Source organism: Zingiber officinale, chromosome 1A (assembly GCF_018446385.1).
Source record: "Zingiber officinale cultivar Zhangliang chromosome 1A, Zo_v1.1, whole genome shotgun sequence".
Classification (NCBI taxonomy): domain Eukaryota; kingdom Viridiplantae; phylum Streptophyta; class Magnoliopsida; order Zingiberales; family Zingiberaceae; genus Zingiber; species Zingiber officinale.
The window spans coordinates 122,746,096-122,773,068 of record NC_055987.1 but is presented as its reverse complement, the minus strand read 5'-3'; the positions used below and the strand labels follow the sequence as shown (position 1 = coordinate 122,773,068).

General features: G+C 37.1%; 1 protein-coding gene across 1 annotated transcript; it reads left to right on the top strand.

The window, feature by feature from the left end:
* The first annotated feature begins 22,887 nt into the window (after window positions 1-22,887).
* On the top strand, window positions 22,888-26,163 carry LOC122009632 (plant UBX domain-containing protein 7-like). Its single transcript, XM_042565872.1, has 10 exons — window positions 22,888-23,050; window positions 23,270-23,376; window positions 23,476-23,589; window positions 23,758-23,917; window positions 24,223-24,300; window positions 24,376-24,444; window positions 24,599-24,742; window positions 25,087-25,192; window positions 25,483-25,742; window positions 25,823-26,163. The coding sequence occupies exons 1-10, from the start codon at window positions 22,949-22,951 to the stop codon at window positions 25,985-25,987; spliced, it is 1,305 nt and encodes a 434-aa protein (XP_042421806.1). The 5' UTR covers window positions 22,888-22,948; the 3' UTR covers window positions 25,988-26,163.
* Window positions 26,164-26,973: the final 810 nt, after the last annotated feature.

Genomic DNA, 26,973 nt, shown 5'->3' with positions numbered 1-26,973 from the left:
TAACCTTCAAGAATCGACGATGAGAATCAGAGAAGAAAAATGGAGAAGTCTCTTCTTCATTTGAACCTCGCTGTCACCTTTATATTTCCGCTTCTAGGGTAGGCTCCCAATTGATTGCCATGTTAGATTCGTGCGATCCTAACAATTCAAACCTCGCATCCTATGTAATGGTCATATCCCAATCGATTAGGGAGGCTTTGATCGATCGACCGATTGATTCAGAGTGTCTCTGTGCTCTCGCAGATTTCTCCAAAATCGATTGACCAATCGATTCGAGCTGTCTTGCACCTTTGTGAGAAAGTCTTCCCCGATCGATCAGTTGATCGATTAGAATGTCCTAATTGATCGCCCAATCGATTGGGAGGCCTTTTGTGCTCACGTGCTTTCCTCTCAATCGATCACCTAATCGATTGTGCTCCTCACGTTAAAAAGCACTGCCTAATCGATCAGTGGATCGATTGTGCTTTGGTTCAATCAATCAACTGATTGATTGAGCTTTGGCTAAATCGATCAACTGATCGATTGACCACCCCAAACTTGGTCAAACTCAAGTCTAGGGTTCTCACGTCCAACATTCGGTCAACCATGACTTGTTGGAACTCCTTGTGCCTAACATCCGATTAATTTTGACCCGCTGGGACTTTGTCACTATGTATCCGATCAATTCTTTGACCCACTTAGATTTTTCTCCTTATGCTAAGTGTCCGGTTAACCTTAACCCACTTGAACTTACTGTCTTATACCAAGTGTTTGGTCCTCAATGATCCACTTGGACTTCCAAACACCAGATGTCTGGTCAACCTTGATCCATCTGGATTTTCACATGGCTGATTTCACTCACCAGGACTTCGTTTCCGACTACCTTCACTCACTAGGATTTTTCACCTGGCTTCACTCACTAGAATTTTCTTTTTGTCTAATTTCACTCACTAGGTTTTTCACCTGGTTTCGCTCACTAGAATTTTTCTCACCAAGTATTTAGTCAACATTGACCCACTTGAATTTTCATCTTCTGCCAACCTTTTTATTGGACTTGTCCTTACCGAATTTCCAGTTAGGACTTCTTAGTCAAATATCCGGTTAACTTTCACCTACTTGACTCTTCTTCATATTAAACTGGTCAACCTTGACCAATCTCCCCAAACGGATAATTGCACCTATAATCTCCATATATTATCAAAACTCAAACATCCAGATTCAAACTTGAGCCAACTCAAATTTTATCAACTAGGTCAACCTTAACTTAGGAAAAATTACACCAATAATATTTTCTTACAATGTTTCTCCTATATTCTTATTTACTCCTCCTAGATCCACTAAAAATCCAACAACAACATCTTTGCAAATGTGTAGATGACGAACACACTATATATTTGATCAAAAGAGGAAAAAATTAACTAGATTGAAGCCATGGATCATCAGTATGTAATTACTTTCGACTTCTCTGTAAGGAAAGTCGGGTTTAGATCTTCTGGTGTTTGTACCATTTTTCATCTTCATGTTTCGCCAGACCACCCCACCATGGCAAATTTACACGTGGACTCATTTTTTTTACCCACAACTCGAGTTCGAGTTTTTGAATAACTAAATTTTATTTAATTTTTAAATTATTATATTTTTATTATTGAAAGTTATATATTATATATATAATAATTATTTTTATAATTTAATATATGATCTCCCCTAATTTAAAATCTTAGATCTTAAATTATGCTTTGGATTTACTCGATAAGTAAATCAGCTGGGAGAAGTCTATCTCATTTTAGATTAGTTAGGTGAAATTTAGATATCTGAATTATTAAAAAAAAATCAGAAAAAAAATGTCTATCATTTGATAAATCGTTAGATGAACATCTCATTTAAGGTAAACTATTCGAAATATCTTTAGACTAATTTTAAAATTTAGGATGTACCAACTTACTGCTAGCTTCTAGCAAATGGTTGCTAGCTTTTATAACAATGTCATTATATTATGTTGATTTTATTTAGTGTAGGGTAATAAATTGATTAAAATAACATTTCAATAAGTCAAACAAACTAAGAGCACTTTATGATACCCATTACATTTCAAATTAATATTATTTGATCATGATCAATTGTGAGCTAGCAAATAGCTACTATAATATGTAACAATTAATTACTAACTTTTACAACATTATCATCTTATATTTATTTTGTTTATTAGATAATGATAATTTATATAAACATCATTTAAATAAACAAAACAAACTAAGTAGATTATATAACATGGATTACATTTTAAATAAATATTGCTTATCACAATCGACTAGATAAAAGCTAAGTAGGTAGCTACTATAATGTGTAATAACTAATTGCTAGTTTTTACAATAATATCATTATATGTTATTGATTTTGTTTATTAGAAAATGATAATATGGTTAAATAATATTTCAATAAGTAAAATAAATCAAGAGAATTTCACGACACACTATATTTTAAATGAATATTATCTAAATCCTAATTGATAGTGTAAAAGCTAATAGATAGCTGCAAATATGTCCATAGCTGAGGTTTGAACCGTGGATGCCTAGATGATAATCTAGATATCCTATCATGACATCATGACCCTGGTGACAATATTTATATATTAGAAAAAAATGATAAATCTAGTTAGTCTCATTGACTATTCCTAGGATTGATCGATCCAGTCCTATCGAAATTTCCTACCGGCCACTAGAGTAAATTGGGAAGCGCGTGCGATGACTAGCTTAGAAGTCTAGCATCCTTTGATTACGTTCCCTATTTGAAGAAAAATTCCTATAAATATGTTATAGATAAAGATTGAACTACATATATCTAGATGATAATTTAAATATATTACCATGACATCATAACTTCAGAGACATTTATATGCTAGAAAAAAAATAAATGATAATCCCAGTTAGTCTCATTGACTATCCTTGGGAGTGATTGGTCCGACCCCACAGAAGTTTCCCACCGACCACTAGGCAGTGGCGGATTTAGTACAAGACTAGGTGGGGGAAAGTTTGAGCTATCTCCCGCCCAATCGGCTGATCACGATATAATTCGTCAGAACGGATGCGGAACGCTTGGAATGGCATGAGCCGTGTCAAATTTCTAGTATATAACGTTCTAGACCACACGACAACATCTTGTCTGGGGGCATATCACGGCGGCGGCAGCAACTTTTCCAGCGATATATCATGGCGGCAAGGCAATGCGGGAGAGATGAAAAGCTACGAAGGAACTGAGGAAGGAAGTGGTTTGGACTTTGGTGGCAATAACCAAGACGTGCGAAAAGGGAAGTCAGCAAAAAAAAATGTAGGTAATTAATTGGGAGTTCATTAGTTTAGGTTATATTTTGATTAATTCTCAATTTAAATAATTTAATTAAATTTTAACATAATTATCTTCTAAAATATTATTAAAATATATTTTAAATTCTAAAAATTCCTAAATAAATTTTATATATTTAAATTTATTTATTGTACAAGTCATTAACTAATTATTATTATTATTATTATTATTATTATTATTATTATTATTATTTAATTATTAAATTCATTCTAATAAAAAATTTAAAAAATAAATTTTATTTATTTATTTTATAAATATGTGTCGATCGTTCCGTGAAATAATATTGAAATTGGAACGGTAGAGTTTGAGATGACACCAAGATTGTTCTTGCAAACCATAGATCACGCCCTGCGATGACACCTTCATGGATCAAATCATCGTACAGTCGGGAGATGCATCAACCCAGCCCCCAACCCTAAAACCCTCTAAGGTAGAAAAAGAGTTTAGGCTACCGGTTGCTTGTTGGTGCAACATCCCTCAGGTCAAGGTTGACCTGGTTGACCAAGCTTGAGTCTTGGTTTGAGTTTCGATGTTTGACAATGCAAGGTTGATTGAAGAAGAGTCAAGTAGGTCAAGGATGACCGGATACTTGACTGGGAAAGTCCTGGTGAGTGAAGCCAGGTGAAAGACCTAGTGAGTGAAGCTAGGCAATTGGGAAAGTCCTGGTGAGTGAAGCCAGGTGAAAGACCTAGTGAGTGAAGCTAGGCAATTGGGAAAGTCCTGGTGAGTGAAGCCAGGCAAGAGAAATCCAAATGGGTCAAGGTATGACCAGACATTTGGTGAGAGTCCAAGTAGGTCAAAGGGATTGACCGGATACTTGGGACGAGAAAGAAAAGTCCAAGTAGGTCAGAGGGACTGACCGGATACTTGGCAAGAAGAGAAAAGTCCAAGTGGGTCAAAGGGATTGACCAGACACTTGGTGAGAGAGTCCTAGCCGGTCAAGGGTGACCGGATGCTAGGTCTTATGTACCAACAAGTCATGGTTGACTAGATGTTGGTTTAGGGGGCTTTAGACTTGGTTTTGGACAAAAACCAAGGTTTGGATTGATCCGTGGATTGATCCAGCAGGTTTGGATTGATCCGTGGATTGATCCAGCAGGTTTGAATTGATCCGTGGATCGATCCAGCAGATCTGGATCGATCCGCCGATCGATCGAAGATCCGGATCGATCCGCCGATCGATCCGGTGAGTCCTCGCGAACATGTCGGATCGATCCGTGGATCGATCGAGGCCCAATTGATCGGTGGATCGATTGGCCAGTCGCGCGATAAGCGCTGGATCGATCCGTGGATCGATCCTGGCGTATTCGAAAAGGTCGGATCGATCCGTGGATCGATCCAAAGCCTCCCCGATCGATTGGGAGCAATCCAATCGATTGGGATTCGACCGTTGGCGTCGTTTATAGCTGTTGGCGTGCGATTTCTTCAACATCTCTTCTCAGATTCATCTCAGATCTTCACCAGCTCCTCCACAACTCTTCTCAAGCTCGAGATCGCCAGTTCTTGAAGGATCTTGGAGGCTCTTCCAAGTCAAGAGGCGGATCAAAGCAAGAAGAAGAAACTAGGGTTAGGGTTTGTGCACTCATTGTAAGCTTGTAAACTTGTATTTCTTTACTACCCTTTCTTCTTCTTGTATTGAGTCTTGTAGGGCTTCTCCGCCCTTGGTAGTTACCATAAAGGAGAGTTTCATTAGTGGAGGGTGCGTGCGTTGTGTGGATCCTTGGATTAGTCATCTCCTTTGGAGGTGGATACCAAGTAAAATCCAAGTGTTAACGTGTTTGTATTTGTTTCTTTGTATTTCCGCTGCGCATCCTTGAAGAAACAAGCAACGCCGAGCAACGAGCACGCGAAGAGCTATTCACCCCCCCCTCTAGCTACTTTTCGGTCCTAACAAGTGGTATCAGAGCGAGGCCGCTCTTCACCGGAATCATCGCCGGAAGGGTCAAGCATAACAAGAAGAGCTAGAGGGTGAAGAAGTTGAAGCAAAGTTGTCAAAGTCAAAGAAATTCAAAAGCTCAACTTCTACAATGGAATTCCGAGATGGGCTCGGATTCGACACAAGGGTGGCTCCACCATACACTTCCACGAGCTTCGATTCTTGGAAATCAAGAATCGAAAATTTTCTTATGATGGAGATAGAGCAATGGTTTGCTCTTATGGAAGGCTTCAAGACTCCAACAAACTCAAAGGGCAATGTTCTCAAGAGGAGCAAGTGGAGCCAAGAGCAAATTCAAAGGTGCGAGGCCAATGACAAAGTGACCAAGCTTTTGGTCAATTTATTGCCAAGCACCATCCTTTGCAAAATTGGAGAATTTGAAGATGCAAAGGAATTGTGGAACAAATTGATCAAGCTCCATGAAGAGATCCCCTTCACTGTACAAGATCAAGAAAAATCCAAAGAGGGCGACTCATTGGAGCAAGATCAAGAGGAGGACTCCGAGGTTGAGAGATGCTCAACATCTGAAGATGAAGTCCAAGAAGAAGCCTCATCTTCAAGGGAAAGCAATGAAGAGAACAAGGAGGGAGCATACTCCTTGTTCCATGAACAAGATGAAGATGAGGAAGCCTCCACCTCTAGGATTGAGGGGGAGAGATCTTCTTTGACCCCGGAGCAAGAAGAAGTATCCACATCCGGGTCAAGAGAAGAAGAGGATGAAGAAGCTTTCAACTCCACAAGTCAAGCCAAATCAAATGGAGAAGCTTCCACATCTGGAGCTAGTGCCATCCCTACACAAGAAGGTATAAATGTTTCAATTAAAAATAAAAATCATATAATATGTTTTGAGTGTAGGGAAAGTGGGCACTACAAGAGCAAGTGTCCCAACTTGGCCAAGAAGAAGGGTCAAGTGACACAAATGGGCAAGGAGAAGCCCAAGGAGACCACCCCCGGGACAAAGAAGAGCAAGGAGCACATTGTGTGCTTCTTGTGTCAACAAAAAGGGCATTACCGAAGTCAATGCCCCAAGGGGAAGAAGATGGTCAAGGCTCAAGGAGGCACTAGTCAAGGGGGAGCCTCCAAGGTAAAGAAGAAGGTAACATTTATTGAGCCTACCCCTTTACGTTATGGTGAAAAGCATGATAGTTCAAATTTTTATCATTTTAATGCTATTTACCATAAGAATAGAGAGCATGGTAAAATTAAGGAAAATAATGTAGCTTACCATGCTAAAACTACCACACCTAGGATTAGGAAGGTAGATAAAAATCTAGGCAATCACACTAAGGACCTTAGCTACAAGCCTAGAAATAAAAATGCTCATAAATTTAATGGAAAACCAAAAACTAAGGACTTAGTGATAGAAAATCAAGTCTTGAGGTCAAGGCTTGATAAAATGGAAAATACCCTAAAAAGGATGAAAAATATCCTAAAAGGGCAAAATGAGCATAGTCTAGGTCTAGGAGCACAAAGGTCATCTAATGGCCATAGGGGTTTGAGATACAAACCAAAGGCTAAGAAGGATGTAATCTCTTACCATAGGGTTCCATATAGTTATGGAACCAACCCTAGGTCTAGAGGTCAAGTCAAGGACACAAGGGAAGATATCCCTAGAAGTATCTTTGCAACCAAAGTGACTAATACTTCTAAGAAGTCTAAGAAAGTCACTAACAAGTTCACAAGGGAGGCTATCCCTAGAGTTGACCTAGAAAATGTGACCAAGGCTTCTAAGAAGCCCAACAAGGTCATTAGGAAGGTATCTAGGGAAATTATCCCTAGTGAGTACCTAGAGCATCCAAGGAGCACTGATAACCATGATTTTGGCTATATTATTTTGAATCATAATGCATGTTTTTATTGGTTTATTCATAGTTTAATCTCACATTAGCATCATATCTTAATATTGCATTTGATTTTGGACCTAATTGCAAATTAGCTAATTTTCATGGTATTTGGTGCTAATATTTGATTCTTATTTTGTAGGCATCAAAAGGGTCATGGACCCGATCAGATCAGTCTGCATTTGGGCTCAAATCAAGGGTTAATCAAGTCGATCAAGCCTCGGAGCATTATAGGCTGTTCATCCAAGATTGAGCAGATCTGAGCCATCCGTTGAAGATCCGGCTCATCCAACCTAATGTGGGATAGATCTGAGCCATAGATGAGGATCCAGAGGTTTTGATCCAGATCTGAAGACATCACAGCCGTTGATCAAGCCCTAAAAGATATGGACCGTCCGATCAAAACTGAGGAGGTTTAAAAGCTTCGCGTGAGAAGCTACAGTTGAGCTCGGTTCGCGATTTTGTGCTACAGTGCCTTCGTTCTCTCCGCGTGACGCCGACGCTCCCATCCCTTAGATCAGATCTGAGAGCTTACCTTCTTCATCGCCGGCGATGATTGAGCTACCGGCGTTCATCTTCCGTTGATCAGGAAGCGGCGAAGGATGTTTTCCAGACTGTGAGCTCGACTCTAATTTCCATCCGCGATCCAGGCAGAGGGAGGTTTCCATGTGCTGCGATCTTCGTCAGCCACCGGAGCTCGAAGGGAGGTTTCCAGAAGCATCCGGATTTCCTTCCATCTCCATTCCATCTGCTGAACTCGAGCTGATCTGATCAATTGGCCGAACGACGCAAATTTCCAGAGATGAGCTACTGATCTTGGTGCGATGTTAACTCCAGCCGATTGTGAGCTCGAAGGGCGTTTCCCAGAGGCTGTGAGGAGTCGGTTGGATTAGTTGTGAGCTTGTTCTTCGCTGGTGGTCACCCGAAGGGTGTTTCTCAGAGGTGCTCTGTTTCTTGGCAGATTGAAGAAGTTTTGTTCCGGATTGGGTTTGTGGGATGCTATAGATTAGGTTTTCATCACCTTTGTCTTTGAATTGTTCATCACATTGCTCAGATCCTCAGATCTGATTCTTTACTTTTCGTTTGGTTTTTGTTTGAATTCCTGCTGCAAATCCATTTCAGATAACTTTCTTGCACATTTGTTTTCCTTAAGAATTTTGCAATTCATCTATGATTAGTTACTAACTTAGTTTGTAATCCATTTCTAGTTTAGAATTTTATGTTTCGATTTCCACAAGAACAAGTTAGTTTAAATTCATGATTTAGAAAATCCTTGTTTGATTAATTGAATTTTGGTGTGGCTGTTAATGTGCTTGATTGATGAATGAATCATTACTCTTCTCATTGTGTGCCTCTATTAATTATCTTGATTGAGGTTCTGAATTTAAGTCTTGGTTAGTGAGTTGAGTATTGAATTGGATGATAATGGTGAATGTGATGTTGATTTCGGTTTGCAATGGTATTTAGTTCTTGAATTTATTGGCTTCTGTGAACTTGAATAATTGAATGCTTAATTTCTGTGAATGTAATGGAAGATGTATCAATTGATGCATTTGATAAACTGATACATGAGAATCCAATTTAATTGCTAATGACTTGATGAGATGGAATAGAATAGTGTTCAAATGAGGTTGATCTTTCTTGCTCTGTACTTGATTTTATTAGATAAGGTTAATTTGAATTGCAAGATAAATGGTGATGCTATTCTTGACCTGGTTGAATTCGATTTAGATTGGAACCACTTCTAGGATTTTCACACACTCACTAGTTAACCTTGGAAAAATACGACTTGGGACTCCTTACTACACGCATTTTCTTTAGTTTAAATGGGTTCCAATCTTTATTAATTTGGAGTGCCTCGTGACATGCAAAAAGGCCTACACCAAATTTTGGCGCCGTTGCCGGGGACCAACTAACTAGTAGTGTGTGTTTATTTTAGATTGATGCATTGATTGATTTTATTTGTTAGCATGTTGATTGATTTGATTGCTTATTTCTTTTTGCATTTTCATGTTGGTTTGTTCTTGAATTTTTAAGTGCCTTTACTGTTCATGTTTTCATGTGTATGAAACTTTATGCTCTAGAATCTTCTAACATTGAGTTTTAGTGTTGTAGTGAAGAACAGGAGATTTCTTTAGCATGGATCCATATTTTCAGAATTTTGGAGGTGGAATGGAGAGTTATCAGTGTTTTCAACCTGAGTATCAGTTTTACCCAAATTTGGATCAACAAAATAGGTATGAGTCATTTTCAAATGGTTTTAATGCTAATTGGGTGGATAATTCATGTTTCAGGTATGAAAGTGCACAAGGACCATTTATTGAGCCATATCCTACCTACCAGAGTTCATATGGGTTTCAAGAAGTTTCAACAAATTTGATGCCCCAACCTTTTCAACAAAACGATCCTCAGATGGATGAGTCAACATGGAAACTCAAGGAGATGATGCAACAAATGATTGAACATTAAGAGAAACAATTCTCAAGGATACAGAACCTACAGTTACAGTTAGATCAAATTGCATTATCCATCAATCAGCCGCAAGCACAAAATTCCAGTGGAGAGATGGAAAGTAGCGATTCTGTCAGGCCTGACCCTACTCCCATTAATTCACATGATTTTTCTAATATTTTTTGTGATGATTATGTGATTATGCAAATTTCTGATCCTACTGATATTGTTGTTGAAGATGTTGTTAGTGATTCAGGTTCTGAACATATTTTTGAAGATGATTTAAGTGTAGGGGAATGCTTACTGGAAACATTACCTCAAGAATCACCAAGAGTTGAAGATGTAAGTGTAGGGACTTGTGCTATGGAGCCAAGCACCCAAGAATCACTACATGAGGATGAACATTCACAAGAACAAGAGCTTGAGCCATATCATGATGAAAAGGAGGTAACAATCACCACTCCAGGTACCTTTCAACATGAAAAGGTGAGTTTTTCTTGTGATTTATCAGAAAATTTTATAGAGGTACCAATTGTTGATTTTATTAGATGTGAGTCATTTCTTGAAATATCTTTTGCCCACACTAATATTCTCCTATTTTCTTTTTATCCCACTTGCATGTGGGAGGTGTTTATTTTTATTGATGTTGTAGGAGAACATAAGCTTCCGGAGTGGATGCTTGAACTGAATCGCCTCCGTCCTCCAGAAAAAGCTTTGAAAGGAAAAATGAAGAATAAAAAGGAATTGAGTGGAACCAAAATTACTCCACTACCGGCATGGATTATTCTTCTCAATCTTCTTCGACCACCGGAATGAAGGGGAGTTGGTTCTAATTTAGCTTTCTTTTGCATTTTAATTCATGCTTTGTTAATAAATTATTTTTATGCATTTCTTTGGTTTCATTTGAATAATAGTCTCCATGGGAATTTTCTAGTAATATTTTTTAAGATGGTAAAAGCTTCTTAAATTTGATCATCAAGTTTAGGTCATTTGACATGATTGGATGCTTTTCTCACATGATATTGGTTAATTTGGTGGTGGATTCTATATTGATTAATTGAGCTTGTTTGCATATAAAAATACCTAGAGAGGACCACTTTAAGCCTAAACATTATTTTATTTTGTGTGGCATGCACTCGTAGCAATTGAAACTCTAGAACTTGCTTTGCTTCTTTTCAAAGTCACAATAGCATATGTGTGCATGGAAATTGAGGGTTTAGTCAATTTTGTTCCCATTCATACTTTCTAATTCCTTTCCTTATTATTTTCTTTAAACATTTTCCTCTTGCATTTTATCCTTTTATTACCTTTGGTTGCTCTATTTCATTGGGAGTTTTGTTTGAATTCTTGATGAGTTTGATTGATTTAATGGACAAGAGATTAAGTGTGGGGGAGGTGTTAGTTTTGATTGAATTCTTTTGTTTGGAGGAGGAAGTGAAATTTTGAATTGTGAACAGCTTGGAATTCTGGAAATCGACAGAATGGAAATATGCATGATTTATGTGCAGAATTGAAGTGCAAAGCTGAAAATTGAGGTGCAAGTTGTATCAGATTTGTATCAATAATTGGAATGCAATAGCCAAATGAGGAAAGCGTAATTGAAATTGAAGAACAAGCTAGAAACAAATGGTATACTACCTTTCATGGCACAAGTGAGATAAGTGATACGAATGCTGAAATTCTATCCAGATACAAAGGTGCCGGAACAGTGGGCATTTGTAGCTACTGAAGATTAGAATTCGGAATTCAATTGGTGGGTATCATTTCACTAGTAAAGCACTTGGAAATGACATCATTTAATTTGGGAATAAGGAAGAAAGGGTTAGTACTTGATACAAAAATAGTGAAGATGAAGAATATGGAAGACAGTCACTGGAAACATGATCTGTGCAGGTTTCTGTGATGGAGTTTCTGATATGATCTTTATGGATGCAAATGTATCATTCTACTCATGAAACACTTCAAGATGATATCATAACTATCAAAAGAGTGAAGAGAGATAAAGAAGCTCTTGCAAATGGTGTTTGGTTGCTTGTCATGTATTTACAAACCTGCTGGACAGGATTTAGAAGTGTCAAGTTTCTGAAATTCTGAGTCGCAGTAATTCAGAATTGATATCAAGGAAGACTATTTCTTGTAATTGAAGGAAAGCTACCCAATTCTGTACAAACAGTGAAGAAACAGAGATAAAATTCAGAAATGTGGTAAGAAGGTTTGGAAATACTGAAATATTGACTTACATTTGGAGTGGCTGATTAAGAGCATTGCTGCAGCTTTTTGTAGTAATCCTCAACTGAGATAGGAGAGTTGAAGCAAGAGAGTAGTTGCTTTGCTAAATTCTGCAGAAATCTACAAATATTCATGATTCGAGCAGAAATTCCTAGAAATACAGATTTCTGAAACGAAGATGCTGGATGAAGAAGCAGCCCTGAAGAGGAAATCAATTATCAGAGTCAATATCAGATTTGAAGGAATTGAAATTCAACTTTATATGGATTCTGTTCTAAAGGCAACTCTTTGTGAAATTGGAATCTCCATGATGCAAACTTAACTACCTTAACTATTAATTTCTGAACTTAAATCTAGGAAGCTACATCAATTCTTGTTGCTGAGAGTCAGAAGGAAGATACAAAAACTACTGAAATGCAGAAAACAGAATGTAAATGCTGTGCTTATAACTTCCATGCAGTAGCAATGTGCATTTTTAACTCTTACAGCCTTTCAATTGTGATACAGTTTCACATCAGCAACTGAAGTACAAAAGTAATCTGACCTTCAGCAACTGAAATTGTGATGAATTAAGCTTAATTTACAGTGGATTTCCAATTCTGAAATTGGAATTCAGACTTGTGCAGTGCTGTTAAAAACATCAAGAATGAGAGAGATGTTCAAATGATACAAGGAGATGCAAATCTTTCCAAAGCTGAATGAAGCAGTTAGAGCTGAATTCTAACTTAATTTTCCATGTTTCATGCAAAATTCCCTCAATGAAGAGTATCAAATTTCTGAAACTGCTACTCAAGTGCAGAAATTGAGGAGTTGCTGAATTTAAGTTCTAAATGTTGTTGTTAAATCTGGATATCAAAATTCAGAAACTCCATTTGTAAACAAATAATGCAGAAATAGTGAGTATCAGAATTTCAGAAATGAAGATTGAAACAAGAGAAGGGAAGGAAATGCTGAATTTATAATGAAGTACATCAAAAGTTGGACAAGAGATCAGCCCTATGAGACATGAAATTGCATCCATTCGAACTTGTTCTGTGTCAACTAATTATGTTATTCCTTATTAGGAAATGAAGTTAATATCAATTGTGCCAAATTTGGTTGTGGAATTTTGGTTAGGAAGAAGCCAAGGAGGTAAGGAAGAAGAGTGATACTTGAATATGATACAAGGGTCTGAGATGCTGAATTTACTACAAAGGCTGCTGTAGGTGTCCAGGGAGATCAATTCGTTTTGTTGCTGTGGTCATTGCTCCAATATTGATACATTTGATTGAATTTCAGTACAAATTATGGACACAAAAATGTCAGACAAATGAGCTATTGAAATTTGATCACAATGGACTTTAATGGGGAATTTAATTGGTGATTATTATTTCATAAATGAAGCACTTGCATGGAGTATCAATTATTTTGAGAAGTTGAAGAAAAGGGCAGCATTTGGTACCTTAAGCAGTGAGGAAAATTCCGGAATCAGAATGGAGTTTATATGTGTATCAAGTTTTTGCAACTTTTTCGTCATCAGCTTTGAAACTCTTTTAAGTTCTTGGGTGAAATAGAGAAGCTTAAGTGAAACCTTACAAGATGCAGAATTATATGTTTTAAATGTGCAAGGAAATAAAGAAGAATTCTGTCCCTGTGAGCTGAACAGAAATCAGCATTCAAAAGTGTCAGGAATTGGCAAGCTGAAGAGTTTATTGCTGCATTCTATGGCATTTCATTCTCCTCAAGTCTCTTTTGATTCATTGCTGAATTGTGTGCCAAAGTGTATCAAAGGATTAGATGCAACATCTAGACAAGGAAAGAATTCGAGTTTAGTCCTATATGATGCGGAATATATGGTATTTCAGCCTTTAAAGTCCTTTACGAATTCAGGAATCTGAATCTGAAATTCAGTGCAAGAAACTGTGAGATGCTGTAAATGCAGAGAATAACTTGCTTTGAAACTCAATCCAATTCAAGTTATCAGTAGCAACAGATTTTAATTCTGTTGAACTGATGTGTATCAACCAGAGTTTGAAACCATGAACTTTAGGAAGCTGAAAACCTTGAATTCTTGCTGAATTCGTGATACAATTCGGAAATGGAAAAATCAGTAGAAAAAAAAAATCTGAATCAGAACTCAAACTATTTCAATTGCTTGTTTGTTCCTCAATTGATTAGCCAGCAGTTTAAATTCAATTATGTTTGACTTAGTGCTAAAAGAACATTTCTCTTTTCTGGATTTGGTATGCAGGAAAGGCAACAAGTTCTTAAGTTCTGCTGGATTGTTTTCTTAAGTTCTGATTTGTTGAGAAAATCAGAATATAGTTTCCAAGTGTTGATTCAGTTCTACTCAGCATTGTTGATTCTCTGGTTCGGCAGTTTTAATTCTTGTAGCTTCTATATTGCTGAAATTCTTTTTGCATTGTCCGGGACGGCCAATGGATTAAGTGTGGGGGAGGAAGTTCTCTTCCATAAGGTAATTCCAGATTATCTTAGCTTACAAATGAAGTGTAATTTAAGTGGAAAAACAGTGAAAAACAGAAAAATTTAGAAAATTGGCAAAATCAAGAATGTATCAAAGGTGAAGATAGAGTATCAAGATTCTTTGTTGGTCATCAAATTGAAGGGGAGGTTGGCTTGATACTTTGAAGTAGTAATAACAAATGGTATTCACTCCTTTTCACATCAAAATGGTCAACTCATCAAGTATACTCCTCCAATACTCTCATCTTCTCATTTTCTTCATTAAATACTTTTCTTTTGCCATTTTCATTTACTTTCATTGTTCTTCTTGCTTTCATTTCAATTCTTGTTGATAAAATCCTTTTGATTCATGTATGCTATGTTTTATAGTGGTGGAGAATTAGAAAATAAGCAAGCTTATGGTAGTGAAATGTTGTGAGTTGCATTGAGTGAGCTCCACTAATACATATTTTGAGTGTGAGAGCTAGAATAGGTAAATCCCTTGTGAGATTGCAACTTGCTTAATTTTTCAATTGGATTGAAACTACTATACCTACTGATTATTGTTTGGATTGTATTCATGAATGTTTGTGATCTTTAAGATGATCTTGGTTAAATTCTTTTTACTATCTTTTAGGTATTGCTAGGGAATTTGTTTGGAGATGATTTTTAGTTTTCTTGACTTGAACGGGACGTCCAAGGCTAAGTGTGGGGGATTTGATAACCATGATTTTGGCTATATTATTTTGAATCATAATGCATGTTTTTATTGGTTTATTCATAGTTTAATCTCACATTAGCATCATATCTCAATATTGCATTTGATTTTGGACCTAATTGCAAATTAGCTAATTTTCATGGTATTTGGTGCTAATATTTGATTCTTATTTTGTAGGCATCAAAAGGGTCATGGACCCGATCAGATCAGGCTGCATTTGGGCTCAAATCAAGGGCTAATCAAGTCGATCAAGCCTCGGAGCATTATAGGCTGTTCATCCAAGATTGAGCAGATCTGAGCCATCCGTTGAAGATCCGGCTCATCCAACCTAATGTGGGATAGATCTGAGCCATAGATGAGGATCCAGAGGTTTTGATCCAGATCTGAAGACATCACAGCCGTTGATCAAGCCCTGAAAGATATGGACCGTCCGATCAAAACTGAGGAGGTTTAAAAGCTTCGCGTGAGAAGCTACAGTGGAGCTCGGTTCGCGATTTTGTGCTACAGTGCCTTCGTTCTCTCCGCGTGACGCCGACGCTCCCATCCCTTAGATCAGATCTGAGAGCTTACCTTCTTCATCGCCGGCGATGATTGAGCTACCGGCGTTCATCTTCCGTTGATCAGGAAGCGGCGAAGGATGTTTTCCAGATTGTGAGCTCGACTCTAATTTCCATCCGCGATCCAGGCAGAGGGAGGTTTCCATGTGCTGCGATCTTCGTCAGCCACCGGAGCTCGAAGGGAGGTTTCCAGAAGCATCCGGATTTCCTTCCATCTCCATTCCATCTGCTGAACTCGAGCTGATCTGATCAATTGGCCGAACGATGCAAATTTCCAGAGATGAGCTACTGATCTTGGTGCGATGTTAACTCCAGCCGATTGTGAGCTCGAAGGGCGTTTCCCAGAGGCTGTGAGGAGTCGGTTGGATTAGTTGTGAGCTTGTTCTTCGCTGGTGGTCACCCGAAGGGTGTTTCTCAGAGGTGCTCTGTTTCTTGGCAGATTGAAGAAGTTTTGTTCCGGATTGGGTTTGTGGGATGCTATAGATTAGGTTTTCATCACCTTTGTCTTTGAATTGTTCATCACATTGCTCAGATCCTCAGATCTGATTCTTTACTTTTCGTTTGGTTTTTGTTTGAATTCCTGCTGCAAATCCATTTCAGATAACTTTCTTGCACATTTGTTTTCCTTAAGAATTTTGCAATTCATCTATGATTAGTTACTAACTTAGTTTGTAATCCATTTCTAGTTTAGAATTTTATGTTTCGATTTCCACAAGAACAAGTTAGTTTAAATTCATGATTTAGAAAATCCTTGTTTGATTAATTGAATTTTGGTGTGGCTGTTAATGTGCTTGATTGATGAATGAATCATTACTCTTCTCATTGTGTGCCTCTATTAATTATCTTGATTGAGGTTCTGAATTTAAGTCTTGGTTAGTGAGTTGAGTATTGAATTGGATGATAATGGTGAATGTGATGTTGATTTCGGTTTGCAATGGTATTTAGTTCTTGAATTTATTGGCTTCTGTGAACTTGAATAATTGAATGCTTAATTTCTGTGAATGTAATGGAAGATGTATCAATTGATGCATTTGATAAACTGATACATGAGAATCCAATTTAATTGCTAATGACTTGATGAGATGGAATAGAATAGTGTTCAAATGAGGTTGATCTTTCTTGCTCTGTACTTGATTTTATTAGATAAGGTTAATTTGAATTGCAAGATAAATGGTGATGCTATTCTTGACCTGGTTGAATTCGATTTAGATTGGAACCACTTCTAGGATTTTCACACACTCACTAGTTAACCTTGGAAAAATACGACTTGGGACTCCTTACTACACGCATTTTCTTTAGTTTAAATGGGTTCCAATCTTTATTAATTTGGAGTGCCTCGTGACATGCAAAAAGGCCTACACCAAGCACCAATAGGTGTTGGGTTCCTAGGAGCATCTTCTCTACCCCATAGATGGGTTAGAGAGTGTCAACTCTAAGAAGAAGGGTAGTTAACCTAACTTTGAAGAAATTGACACTCAAGGAGTATTTTCAAGGTTTTTGTTAACCTTTGAAAATGAAATGGAATTATCATTTACTCTTTGGAAGAGTAAAATGTGCTATAAAGGAAGAAATTTGAGATGACTTTAAATGGCACAAGAAATCAAGTGTTAAGAAATACCAAATTGGGATTTTGGTATTGTCTTAGGAATTTAAGGCAAATCTAAGCCTTAATTTAAAGTGATTACTCTTATGGGAAAATAAAATATGCCAACATTTGAGGAATGTGTTAAATTTTTAATTGGCATAATTAATTCAAGAGATTAAAGAAATGTCAAGTTGGGTTTTGACATTTTCCTAAGGAAATTGGGCAATCTAGGGTTTATGCTTTAGGATTAGCTAAGGGTTAAGGATATTTAGATAGATAATTTAGGTATATTTTGTTTATGCTGAATCTTGCCATGATTGTTTGCCCATTATATGCCATGACATCATGTTTTATTTTTGCACTCATACCTTATTATGAAAATACAAAAATATCATGTCATGTCATACATACATCATGTAATTATAGGAATCTTTCTTTTGAAAGTTATTTCATTTTGATGTATGCCATAGCATAATCATGCATTAAGTTTAATTCCTTGTAATTAAGGACAAATGACATTTAACAACACTTATTAACAAGTGACATCCTGGGTGGATGTCTAATATCTCTAAAATGCCTAGATAGATATGCATGATCCCTAGAATAGGACAAAACCAAATTTTACATCTCACAAAGACCTATAAGATGACTTGTATGTATTTTGTCCACAATAGATACAAGTGAGATGTTAGGATGATGAACAAAACTCAACATGTTGATTTAGTGCATTCTTTTGAGTTTTAGGTTCATCAAAACACATAGTTATGTGTTTTCCCATCATTGGGAAAGCTAATGTACAAGTCATGTGCATTAAGCCCAAGGAATGTGATGGGATATTGGTTTTGAAAATTATTTTAAAAGACTTTTGGAAAACCTTGGTGAAGGCTATCTTTTGATAGTAATCACCATTGAATAGTTAGACACAAACTTGAAGAAAACGCTAAAGTTTTTGCAAGTTCTCAAGTTTGTGTCAATCTTTGAAAATATGATGTATTTTCATAGAAAACTATTTTTCCATGATAAATTATACCCTAAATAATGTCTACACAAATTTTTACGATTTTTGGAATTTTGTAGAATTTTCTAGGGGTTTCTGAAATTGGCTGAAATTGAATTTCAGCAATTTCAGGCCTCCAATCGATTAGTGGATCGATTGAGAAGGCATTTCTCGCGAGCAGAAGCTCGCTGGATCGATCAGCCGATCGATCCAAGAAGACTGAATCGATCCGTGGATCGATTCAGAGGGCAATTCTCGTGAGCAGAAGCTCACTGGATCGATCAGCCGATCGATCCACACATCTTGAATCGATCAGTGGATCGATTCAAATAGGTTGAATCGATTGGAACCCTGCTCCAATCGATCCAGGATGCTGATTTTGGCTGGGAAGGCTTGATTTCAGCACTCTAAACCTATTTTAGTCAATGTAACCACTCCTAACCCCTCAAAATACATTTGTATACATAAAAAGGGTGTTTTCGTGTTGAAAACAAGGATGAATTGGTTAAGAAAGACTAAGTTGAAGTTTGGGTTGAGGTTTGTTTCAAATTTTGAGTATTTGAACCTCAAAACTTCAAAAATTTGGGTTTCCTAAAGTTTTAGGGATTCCAAGTCATTGTTGGTGCAATGACAGAAGTTACCACCATGTCTTTAGGGGGAGGGACTCTTTAAAGACATAAAAATTATTTTCATGAACCTTGGAATGTGGTTAACCTTCTGTTAAGAACAAGCTCAAGGTTGAGCGTTTGAACTTTAATGGGGAGTGGATATCCTCATTGTTCATGTGGGTTCAAGTGGGTAATGCTCAAGGATAGACATTTGCCTACATTGGGGGAGAATGTAGGGTTAAGGTTAATGAAGGGTATGGGACCTTCATTATCGTGTTGGTCACAACGAGTGAAGTTGTGAACAACGATGAGCAACTCTTCAGGGAGAGAGTTTTCAACAATGGGGCATTTGTTGAAGAGTGCCCAAAATTGAGACACGGGTTGATGTGTGCTCAAAGATGGTTTGATGTGTGCCAATAGGGGGAGAATGAAAGGGAGTAAGTTAGGCTTTCATTACCTAGAGGGAGTTTGCCCTCTTAGGGGGAGAATGAAGGGCTTAACTTATGTATTCATTACCTAGTGGCATGAAGAAGGTTTAGGCTATGGGATTAGCCTAACTTACATGTGGTATTGTAAGTGATAGTGTTGGTATTGTCAAACATCAAAAAGGGGGAGATTGTTGGTGCAACATCCCTCAGGTCAAGGTTGACCTGGTTGACCAAGCTTGAGTCTTGGTTTGAGTTTCGATGTTTGACAATGCAAGGTTGATTGAAAAAGAGTCAAGTAGGTCAAGGATGACCGGATACTTGACTGGGAAAGTCCTGGTGAGTGAAGCCAGGTGAAAGACCTAGTGAGTGAAGCTAGGCAATTGGGAAAGTCCTGGTGAGTGAAGCCAGGTGAAAGACCTAGTGAGTGAAGCTAGGCAATTGGGAAAGTCCTGGTGAGTGAAGCCAGGCAAGAGAAATCCAAATGGGTCAAGGTATGACCAGACATTTGGTGAGAGTCCAAGTAGGTCAAAGGGATTGACCGGATACTTGGGACGAGAAAGAAAAGTCCAAGTAGGTCAGAGGGACTGACCGGATACTTGGCAAGAAGAGAAAAGTCCAAGTGGGTCAAAGGGATTGACCAGACACTTGGTGAGAGAGTCCTAGCCGGTCAAGGGTGACCGGATGCTAGGTCTTATGTACCAACAAGTCATGGTTGACTAGATGTTGGTTTAGGGGGCTTTAGACTTGGTTTTGGATAAAAACCAAGGTTTGGATTGATCTGTGGATTGATCCAGCAGGTTTGGATTGATCCGTGGATCGATCCAGCAGATCTGGATCGATCAGTGGATCGATCCAGAAGATCTGGATCGATCCGCCGATCGATCCGGTGAGTCCCCGCGAACAGAACCCCTCTGGATCGATCCAGAGGTCCCAATCGATCAGTGGATCGATTGGGACGCTAAGCGCTGGATCGATCCGTGGATCGATCCAGGCATTTTTCCAGAGCACAGAGGCACTCTGGATCGATCCGTGGATTGATCCAAAGCCTCCCCGATCGATTGGGAGCAATCCAATCGATTGGGATTCGACCGTTGGCGTCGTTTATAGCTGTTGGCGTGCGATTTCTTCAGCATCTCTTCTCAGATTCATCTCAGATCTTCACCAGCTCCTCCACAACTCTTCTCAAGCTCGAGATCGCCAGTTCTTGAAGGATCTTGGAGGCTCTTCCAAGTCAAGAGGCGGATCAAAGCAAGAAGAAGAAACTAGGGTTAGGGTTTGTGCACTCATTGTAAGCTTGTATTTCTTTACTACCCTTTCTTCTTCTTGTATTGAGTCTTGTAGGGCTTCTCCGCCCTTGGTAGTTACCATAAAGGAGAGTTTCATTAGTGGAGGGTGCGTGCGTTGTGTGGATCCTTGGATTAGTCATCTCCCTTGGAGGTGGATACCAAGTAAAATCCAAGTGTTAGCGTGTTTGTATTTGTTTCTTTGTATTTCCGCTGCGCATCCTTGAAGAAACAAGCAACGCCGAGCAACGAGCACGCGAAGAACTATTCACCCCCGTCTAGCTACTTTTCGGTCCTAACATTGCTGACCATCCAATCACGCTGCCTTGTGACGGTGCCTTCGAGCAAGTCATCACATAGCCAGAAGACGTATCAATGGCCCCCTCAAATCTAAAATCCTAGATCCGCCCTTGCCACTAGGGTTAATCGGGAAGCGCGCGCAGTAGCCAACTCAGACGTCCAACATCCTTTAATATGCCGTAACTGGAGATCGAACCGCGGATGTCTGAGTGACAATCTGAATATCTTACCGCGACATCATGTCCCGAGGACGACATTTATATGCTAGAGTACTTATTAGTAGTTGATATATCATTTAAATTAAGAGTATTTTTGATAAAATCACTCCTCCGATATTCATTTGTTTTTTGTTTTTGAAAAAATGTCTATTTAATGTTTCTTTAATTTAAACGTTTTTTTTATTGTTGTAAAAAAAATTACATTATTTTTTTCCAATAAAAGTGTATAGATTGCTTTTACCCTCCCACAATTCACGGTGCTCTCCGGTAAAAGCGTAATTTGGACAAAACGCAAAGGGTAGTTTCATCCAATAAAAATGAGAGAACAATCATTAAGGGTGTGTTTGATTCGGGATTATTCTTGATAATCTTGGTTATCCATTCAAGGTTATCAATAAAAACTTTGTTTGGTTTAGGTATTCGATAATTCCCGAGTAATGTTCCATACCCGACACGTCAGCAAAAGGGTCATACAACCCAGAATTGGAAAACCTCAGAAAACTAAGGTTTTTCTTGATTTCGGGGTTAACAAATTTTTTTTACCAAAAATATCCTCTGATAAGAAAAAATATGGAAAAAAGAAAAAAAAACGTAAAAAAATATTAAAAAAATGTAAAAAATAAAAAAATGTTTAAAAAACCTTAAAATTTTAAAATTTTTTAAGATAAATAATTTTAAAAAAATATAAATTTTAAAAATAAAAAATTTAAATTTTAAAATTTTTTTAGAAAAATAAAAAATTTTAAAAATAAAAAATTTATAAAAATTTTAAAAATTAAAAATAAAATAAATAAATAAAAATTAAAATTTAAAAATTGTAAAAAAAATATAAATATAAATAATATAAAAAATATAAAAACATTAAAAAAAACACATAAAAAAGTAAAAAAATATACAAGAAAAAGAAAAGAAAAAAACATAAAAAATAAATAATAATAATAATAATAATAATAATAATAATAATAATAATATATAGTTGATTTTGTAAGTGAGGGTAATACGATAAAATATTAAACTAAGATATTCATTAAAACCTTCAAACAAACAAGTTTTTGTTGCATTACTTAGGTTGAACCAAACAACATTTGATTATGTTTTATTCCCCATAACCTCAGTTATGTGATTACCTGGTAATCACATAACTAAGGTTATACATGATAACTTGAACCAAACACACTCTAAATGTCTGCCCAACTGCTTATGTACATCAAAAGCCGCGCAGCTTTCGACAGGGGCCCCACAGCAGATTAACTCAGATTAACTTTACGCGCGGAGAGTTTTTATTCGGTACTTGTCGAGTTTTTTTTTCCTACGAAAAAAATCCACAATATCCCATTACAATTTTTTTCTAAAAATTTAGATAAAATAATTAAAAAATCTTTACATTAACTATTCTATCTATTTTAAAATTATATATTCATAAATAATATTTTTCTAAAATAAATTTTATTCACTAAATATTATATAAAAAAATAGGAAAATTAATATATGATATATGAAAAATAGATATCCAAATTTATTAAAATAATTTTTTTTAACTTAAAGATAGAAATATTAATATGTATACTCTAAAATCTCTTCGTGGACCCTTTCACTTCAAAATGCATGATCTTATATAAAAATAAATAAATATCAGACGACATTAATTAGTAAAATAATTAGTTGAACTGATTATTATATAAAAATTAGTTTCCTTTTTTTTTTAAAAAAAATAACTTCCATAAAATTAAAATTATAATTTATAAAAATATTTTGTGAACATGGAATGATTCATAGAAATTAATAAATATTTTGCCGATATTAAAAAAAATCTTAAAATATATCGTAGAGAACGTTTATGGATATTTCTGTTTACGTGGCCTTTTTTTTTGGGGGCTTTCGTTAGCGCGGTCGTCGCTGCTATATAATGTACGAACCTTCCCAGGGATTTCTCTATTCGCTTCCTTCCCCGTTCCGATTACGCTCTCGACATCGCCGATCGCGTACCTCGTCCAGACTTCTCGATCCGGGTGGTCAATGGAGACTCTCCCATCGGCGGCGGAGCGACAGCAGCTCGTCTCCTTCTTCCTCGAGGTCGCCGCTGGCCAGACCGCCGATATCGCCGCACGATTTCTTGAGGTTCTACCTTGTCGTCCTCTCGCTCTTGATCGTTCGTGCATTGCAGTTATCCTAGAGCGATGATTTGATTTCTCGTTAGTCACCCTTTTTCCGATCTTGTTTTAATTACATTGAACTACAATTACCGAGGATCCCTGTTTGAGCAGGGCCGATTCTGAGTTTTAGGGTTGTTATGTGGTACTGTAATAGTCAGTCTTTAATTGCGGATGTATTTTACAGGCCGCGGCTTGGAAGTTTGATGAGGCTGTACAGCTCTTCTATTTCAGCAATGAAAGTGGTGGCGTGGAGTCATCGTTCTTACCTCCACAGACTAATGGAATTACTAGGTGGTCTTCGACTAAAACTGTGAAAATTAGAGCGTGTTTTTGTTGGATATAGTTTGCGATGACTCTTTTCTCATTTTTTTGAAATTTCTGTTTCTTCAGTGTGGAAAATATGCTTGCCAGTGGTAGTTCAGTGCAAGGTGCTCTTGAAGATGAAGTGCGAGCACCTTTGCCTGTCGTAAGAGATATCCTTAATGAAGATCCTGCTTTTTTCAGGTCTGATGCTTCTTATGTCGCAATCATTTTGCAAAATCTGTCCACTTCTATTAATTTAATTTGCATAATTCTATCTATTGTTGCGTGCTGATACATTTTCAAAGTTCAATTATTTGATGGTTCCTTTGTTGGCATTCAATTTTATTTAATACCGAACACCACATGCAGGTCTCAACCAAGTTTAGATGTTCCCTTCGGCATATCAAGACATTCTGCTATTTGGGAATCAAGCGAGAGCGTTTTGTCAACATCAAATGGCACCCATGACAATCTCGCTTCATTATATACTCCACCTTTTTCCTTGATGTTCCAAGGGCGCTTTGACCAGGTACGACGATTATGTAGACATCTCTTGTTGTTGTAGTTACACAGTTATCCTTTTGCTGAATGAATTTGTAGAATATATATTCACTATCACCTTTTCTATACTCATCTAAATCCTTAGATAGAGTTCAATGACCGCAGGAGATCCATATTGGCTCCTAAAAGTTAGGACTCGTTGCTTGTTGTATTTGTTTTGTTCACCAACTTCTTCTACTTGTATACATTTTACTATCTTTTGTTGAAAATATTGATTTTTGGAAATTTGGGGATTTTGCTCGTGTTATATATTATGCTCATTTGTTTGTGTAGGCAAAGGTTGAGGCATCCCGTCGTGGCAAGTGGTTGCTACTCAATCTGCAGTCTCATGAAGAATTTAGCTCGCACATGGTAGGTGGACTTGAACTACTTTTCTTTGATTTCATTTTTACAAAATGGTGACTTTGGAAGTATTTTATGTTAAAGCTCAACCGCGATACATGGGCAAACCAAGCTGTCGCAGAAATTATTCATTCTAATTTCATTTTCTGGCAGGTTAGTTGATTATCTGGTATTGCATATTTGTTAGCTCATATGCATTGATTTTTCAAACATTTCTTTAAGCTCGATGCTGAGCACTTTTTGTGTTTATTTGCCCATGGTTGTGTAATTTATTTCTTCCTACGTCTCATTGTTATTGCAAATTTAGGTATACCATGATAATATCGAAGGGAAGAAAGTGTGCACTTACTACAACTTGTTTAAGCTTCCTGCTGTATTACTCATTGATCCCATCACTGGACAAAAGATGAATGCATGGACTGGCATGGTTCATCCAGAGAGGTTGCTGGAGGTAAGAGAAATATAGGCCTAGATTAAAATAATTATATTTTTAGCGTAGCATTGTCCCCTTCCTTTCCTAGTTGTCTGAGTAGAATCAGCAGACCCGTTTCAGATAAGATTCTTTTAGTTTTAACCTTTCCAGTTTGGTGAAAATAAGGGGGAAAAGTCTGTTTAGCTGATTTGGCAAATTAATATTTCTTTACTGTGGAAACTGATTAGTGATGGTGTTCATGTTAGTGGATGTTGATTTTTAATTTAAAGTTAGAAACTTAGAAGGGCCCCAGCTGTGCGATAGACCTTTCTAAGATGCGTGGCACTGTAATTAGTCTGATATTTAGTGCTTTTTTAATCCAGGGGTTACTTCCCTTCCTCGACAAAGGCCCAAAGGAGCACCATGCTTTTCTTCTTCAAAAACAAAAGCAAAGAGCTGCACATGATTCTGCTGTTATTAATGTAGCAGGTGAGTTATAAGATGGTTAATGAAGAAACTAGAATTAACTAATACCTTGGATTGCTTTATGCATCTAGATCAGTACACACCCTGAGAAAGTATACAATTCTAATTTATCGTCAGCTGTTCCAAAGGCATTCCAATCAGTAATGAGTACGAAACCAATTATGTTGTTCATGTGAAGAGCAAAGAAAAAAACTTGTGATATTGTGTTAATTGTCAACAATTATTAAAATAGTGGGCTCCCAAACTGTTAAGTCTTTATTATTTGAATTTGCTAATGTCAGCTTCTATTTTAGGCAAAGAGGCCGTGAAAGATGATGTAGAGATGGTGCAGGCCATAGCTACCTCCCTCGAGAACACAAGAGGTCCTAGGCCATTGGTAACGGATGAAGAATCCAGGCCAGAGAAATCTCATGCAACCAATTCAAATGAAAAGCTAACTTACCCACCACTTCTCGAAGAACCACAAGGTAGCAAAGGACTATGCAGAGTGGCGATTCGTCTCCCCGATGGATGCAGACTCCAAAGAAAGTTTCTCCTCACCGATTCAATCAAGGTTTAGTTTATGTAATGAAATTTAATATTTTCAGTTAATTTTAACCGTGCGCAAGCTCAATGTCTGTGATTACAATGCAGCTGTTATGGTCTTTCTGCTCTTCAAAATTGGAGGATGGACTAAAACGACCCTTCCACTTTATCCAATTCTACCTTGGCGCATCGAGAAGTCTTGAATACGAGAAGGATTTGACTTTTGATGCCGCCGGTTTGTCAAACTCATTGATTAGCTTAGTTTGGGACTGAAGTTTCAGGAAGACCCCAACCCCAATTGTTTGGCTGGGCACGGAATTTTAGCAGTTATTTTGTAGTTTAAGGGACGTCTGCACAGGCAAAGCTATGCATTGCTAATTTATCAGTATCTGCACTGGCGTTAAATGTATATTTCCATTAATAATTTTTTAATCTTTTTTTTTTAATTATTTTCAGTGCAAGTTAGATCTCTGAAATTGTATGCTTGCCCAATCGATTCAACCTTCACTTGGCTTATAGCCATTGTAAAATAGATCAAATTGGTTGACCAAATTAAGACTTGGAACATTAATGCCCTACTCAGTGCCTTCATAACCAAGCCTTAGGCAGTTCATCCCTTCCTTGCTAACATAAATATCGTTAAAATACATTCGCTCCACAATATCCAATGACTCTTATATGTCTAAGTCTTTTAACTCTAATTAAGTTATCTACTCATATCATACATAAGATATTCATTAAATTATTTAATATATAATAACTACTTTTAACATTTGAACTTTTTAAAATTTTTATTAACTTATTATTATTATTTTTTTAACTCAGCCGATAACATAGGCACATACTTTTATGCTTATTTTTGGTTCAATGGACACTTATCTTATCTATTCATATGTGGTTTGGTTTATAGCTCAATGAACACTAATTAAATGACTATGAATATAATTTGTTTGCATGTGTTTGGATGAAATCCTTCATGATTTATCTGTAGCATGTAGACCCATGATGCGTGACATAGTGGGTGACTGAGTGACGTTCTGAGCATTGGTGTGTGTGGGGGTCCGCACACTTGAGGGGTACATGTCCATGTGACATCATAGGGCACACAACATAATAAAATTGTGTATGTATATGGAAATATTCTGCTACAATTTTGGCGTGCACGATTGAGGGGGAGGGTTAGTCCTTTTCTAAGTAACATTGAGGTAAACAATAATTATATAAGGAATAAATAAAATTTTTGTCGGATAAGTCCTATA

Excerpts from the sequence above, each read along its gene's own strand:
- LOC122009632 (XM_042565872.1), top strand. The coding sequence starts at position 22,949 with ATGGAGACTCTCCCATCGGCGGCGGAGCGACAGCAGCTCGTCTCCTTC. Across the intron at positions 23,051-23,269 it reads TCGCCGCACGATTTCTTGAG|GCCGCGGCTTGGAAGTTTGA; the intron begins GTTCTACCTTGT and ends TGTATTTTACAG. Across the intron at positions 23,590-23,757 it reads GAAGATCCTGCTTTTTTCAG|GTCTCAACCAAGTTTAGATG; the intron begins GTCTGATGCTTC and ends CACCACATGCAG.